This window comes from Pteropus medius, unplaced genomic scaffold (assembly GCF_902729225.1).
Source record: "Pteropus medius unplaced genomic scaffold, Ma_sr-lr_union100, whole genome shotgun sequence".
NCBI lineage: Eukaryota > Metazoa > Chordata > Mammalia > Chiroptera > Pteropodidae > Pteropus > Pteropus medius.
Genome location: NW_024343947.1, coordinates 41,792 through 46,221, shown reverse-complemented (window position 1 = coordinate 46,221; position 4,430 = coordinate 41,792). Strand labels below are relative to the sequence as shown.

At 34.2% G+C, this 4,430-nt stretch overlaps 1 protein-coding gene across 1 annotated transcript; it reads right to left on the bottom strand.

Moving 5' to 3' along the window:
• Positions 1–1,686: 1,686 nt before the first annotated feature.
• LOC120607078 (olfactory receptor 502-like) lies at positions 1,687–2,631 on the bottom strand. Its single transcript, XM_039868686.1, has one exon. The coding sequence runs from the start codon at positions 2,629–2,631 to the stop codon at positions 1,687–1,689; it is 945 nt and encodes a 314-aa protein (XP_039724620.1).
• Positions 2,632–4,430: the final 1,799 nt, after the last annotated feature.

Genomic DNA, 4,430 nt, shown 5'->3' with positions numbered 1-4,430 from the left:
AACAGGGCCCATGTTCAAGACTTTGTAAGCTATGTTAAGAATTCTTTCTTTATTCTAAGATAGTTGGAGGGATATTAATGAAGGAACTAATCTATAGATTTATGGTTTTGGTCGATGTATGGATAATGATGGGAACAGTACAAAGGAGAGGAAAAATGGATTAGGTTTGTATTAGGATTCTCCAGTGAAACAGAATGAATAGGAGAGAGAGAATGAGAAAGTGAGAGAGAGGGAGAGAGGGAGGGAGAGGATTGATTGATTGATTTTAGGGAACTGGCTTAGACAGCTGTGGGAGCTAGCAATTCCAAAATCCAAAGGCAGTTCAGCAGAATAAAAATTTCAGTAAGAGTTGATGTTGCAGTGTTGGCTTCTAAGGTAGCCAGGAGATAGAATCTTTTGCAGGAGACCTCGGTGTTTTTCCTTAAGGGTTTTAACTGATTTAATGAGGGCCACTCACATTGTGGAGGGTATTCCACTTCACTCAAAGCCTATTGATTTAAGTGTTAATCACAACTGAAAAATACTCACACAGCAAAATCTACACTTGTGTTAGATCAAACAGCCAGTCACCATAGTCTAGCTAGCCAACTTCACACATAAAATTTACTATCAGATGAGTACTACTGCAAAGTAAATGTATGAGGTAGTAGCTTGAAATAGAATGGCTGACAATTAAAATGAAGGTAAGTGGAGAATAAACATTGGATGCAGAATGTACAAAACTTTGTCATTTAATGTGGACATGTGGAAGTGATGAAAGAAATTACTGTCAGGATTCTGAATCAATAAATTGAGTAATGGAGCCTTTTATTTGGATTGAAACATTGGAGGAAACGAAGTTGGGAGTTGAAAGAGGTAATTAGTTTAGTTTTAGGCAATTTGTGTTGGAAATTCAATGGACAAAATAATATTTTAATCTAAATACTAAATAGAAAATAAGAGACATAAATGTGGTAGTTGTCAATGTTCAACTTCAAAGGGAAACATGATCTTGTTCCCTCAAGCTTGCTCAACAGGATACAAACCTGACCATGAACCAGTCACTCCAAGAGCTTGTTTGCTTAGTCTCTGAGGATATCAGAAACCCTCAAGAAGTCACTGTTTGACCTCACAGAAGAATTCACAGTTTAGTCAGAGGCATCTCATCTTGTTCTTTAAAATGGTCTCCTATAGTTAAACTTGAGCCATAGATCAGGAGCACAGCTCAGAATTTATGGGTCCACAAATCCCAACCCTAGCAAATATCCTTCCTGCAAGAAGAATGTCTTCAGTAATTTTACTGTGTGGTTCTTATGAGTCATTTCTGTTCAGAATATATTGTCGTAACTATAATTATAATGATCATTTTCGGATAAGCTGCTGCTGTTGAAAGAAGCTGCAGTATTAAAGTATGGAGGTACAATAACTTTATGATAGAGAAAAACTTTTGAAAAAATTAAAAATTTTAAGTGAATGATCAGCAGATTAAGTATTTTTTTATGTTAAGTAATTTGTGTTTCTAAATATAAATTTAGGTTAGTTTTATTAGAGTTAACTATGTGCCTCTGATTTACTATTTGATATCAGAAAATCCACCCCCTAACCACCCCGGCTAATTACTGATATATTTTGACCACAGTCAACTTTCTCTTATTATTATATTTATGGTATAGTATCATATCAATTTCTACAAAATAACAGGTTTTACTAAGAAAATAATTTTTTGACAAGCACTTGCTTCAGAGCTCCCTTAATCTCATTGTTCCTGAGGCTGTAGATGATGGGGTTCAGCATGGGAATCACCACCATGTAGAACACAGACACCACCTTGTTCTGGTCAGTTGAGTAGCTAGACTTCGGCATCACATAAATGAGTGTGATGGTCCCATATAACAGAATGACTACTGTGAGGTGGGCAGTGCAGGTGGAGAAGGCCTTGTGACGCCCCTCATTGGAGCGCATCTTCAGAATGGTGATGAGGATGTAGATATAAGAGGTGGCTATGACAAACACTGTGACCACAATGATGAAGCCAGCAACAATTGAGGAGACAACTGTGGGGATGTGGCTATCAGAACAAGACAGTTCAACTAAAGGAGCAAAATCACAGAAAAAGTGATTGACTTGATTTGGTCCACAGAAGATTAAAAAATAGAAAGAAATAGTAAAAGAGGAAGCATTAATAAAACCACCTACATAAGCCACTATGAGGAACTGAACACACACTTGTGTAGACATTTTGGCTGAATAAAGCAGTGGGTTGCAGATTGCCACGAAGCGATCGTATGCCATGATAGCCAGCAGGAAGCAGTCAACTGCACCAAAGAAAGTAGCTGAACCCAGCTGCATGCCACATCCATAATAGGAGATTGTATTTCTCTCCACCAGGAAATTTATAAGCATATTGGGTGTGACAGAAGTTGAAAGGCATATGTCCACAAAAGCCAAGTGGCTCAGAAAGAAATACATAGGATGATGGAGCTGAGAAGAGATTCTGATAAGAATGATTGTGCTGAGATTGCCAGATATGGTCACCAGATAGATACATAGGATGATCATAAAGAGTATGACTTGAAGGATTAGGTTGTCAGTTAAGTCAAGTAAAGTGAAATCTTTTACTGCTGTGTGGTTCCCATCCCTCGGGGAATCCATGAGGTAGCTGCTACCAGAGAACCTGCGGTGAAATATTACATTAAGAAAGTTGTAAATTCAATGGTTTAATTTTTCTTGATACACACAGAGGTTATTATAAACAAAATAATTATTCAAACTAAGTATAAAATTTTTTTTTTCACTTTAAGTCCAGAGTTTATATTTGTGGATAATGAGTCTTGTATATTTTTAAAATTATTTTTAGCAGAAGCACTAGAGGACAAGCTTTGAATAATGTAGATCTTTTTCTCTTTATATTATCAATTTAAAATGTACCTAAAGTGGCTTTAAATCTAAACATTAAAAACATATTTATGAAAATACCAAATTGAAATGGTCACTGTAACAGAAAAGATAAATGTATAAATTTTGTATAATAGATACTTGAGTAAAAGCTAATAATTATTGAAAATTTACTAAATGGTAAGCACAGGGTTAAGAAGGTTAGACATATAGTTCTGTATTAATATCCATGAAATAATATTGAGGATTTTAGATAAAGAAACTGATTTGACATTGTTAAGTAACTTACCTAAATTTACGCAGCAAGTGGTACAATCAAGTTGTGAATCTCAGGAAGTTAGAATCCATTTCACTTTTTTAAAGTTACTATACTATAAATGAAATTAAATAATACTCTTGATGAAGTTGAGTCCTTCAGAAATGGGTGGATAACAAATTATCTAGTGTATAAAAGAAGAGCCTAGTTAATTAGAAAGTTTATAATTTCCATCAGTAAAACATGATCATTTTTTTAAAAGGAGAAATACAATTTTCTTAATAGGATAAAGAAGAAATAAGAATTTCAAATTGAGATCATGAATAGATACCTGTTGAAAATTTACTATGTATATTTAACATTTACAATTAAAATACTGTTTTATCAAGTAGTCTGATCTGCAAACCTAAATACTATAAAACATTCTATGTTTAATATCTAGAACTTTATTAAAGTATAGTTATTCAAACAATTCAAATCATTTGCTAGTGTAACAATCTTTTATAATTAGAGTGTTATAGAATGAAAAAATTTTAGTTTCTACATAAAATACAGCTAAATAAAGATACAGCCTTAACATGTTCAGAAGTTTATCTAGCTCATGGCCAGGTTGAATCTCATTTCCAAGATTTCTGGCTGCATAGTCTCGACTTTGTCAAAAGTATCTGGTTGCCTGCAAGCTCAGCATTCAAAACAATATGTTAAAAATAAATCCCGAAAGCATCACAAAGCTAGTGAATTTATTAGCATTATGGTTGAGTGGCTAGTTTAGATAGCCTGAAAGACCATGTGAGTTTCCGATCTTACGGGTGGTTAAATAAACAACCACGAAACCTTGAATTATGCCTGTTTATCCTACTAAATAGACTGTAGAAACTTAGATTAATTCCGCTGAGATTACTTGCTATCTGACTGTTGGATTCTATTGTCATTTCTCTACTATGGCTATGAGTACAGTACAGATTTAAAGAATACAGTGTTTTCAAATGGTAAGAAATCATCACATCAGATTACTCACAAAGGCCAAAATCTTACCCCTTGAAAATAAGTATTCATTCACCTTACAGCAAATAATTCAAAGTCATTGTTGTTATATAGTTTCCATGCTGTCTTTCATTATTGTTTACTTTGGGGGATAAATCTCTGAAGAGTCTAGAGATTCAAATGTGAATTCACAAGCACCAGGGGTCATTACCACATTCTCAGGTAAGTATTGAGCAGTTCACTTCACACAAACACAACAGATCTTTCAAGGTTCTGTCAATTTTGAACTACTCATTTTTTTCTTAATATCTAGATA

Excerpts from the sequence above, each read along its gene's own strand:
- LOC120607078 (XM_039868686.1), bottom strand. The coding sequence starts at position 2,631 with ATGGATTCCCCGAGGGATGGGAACCACACAGCAGTAAAAGATTTCACT.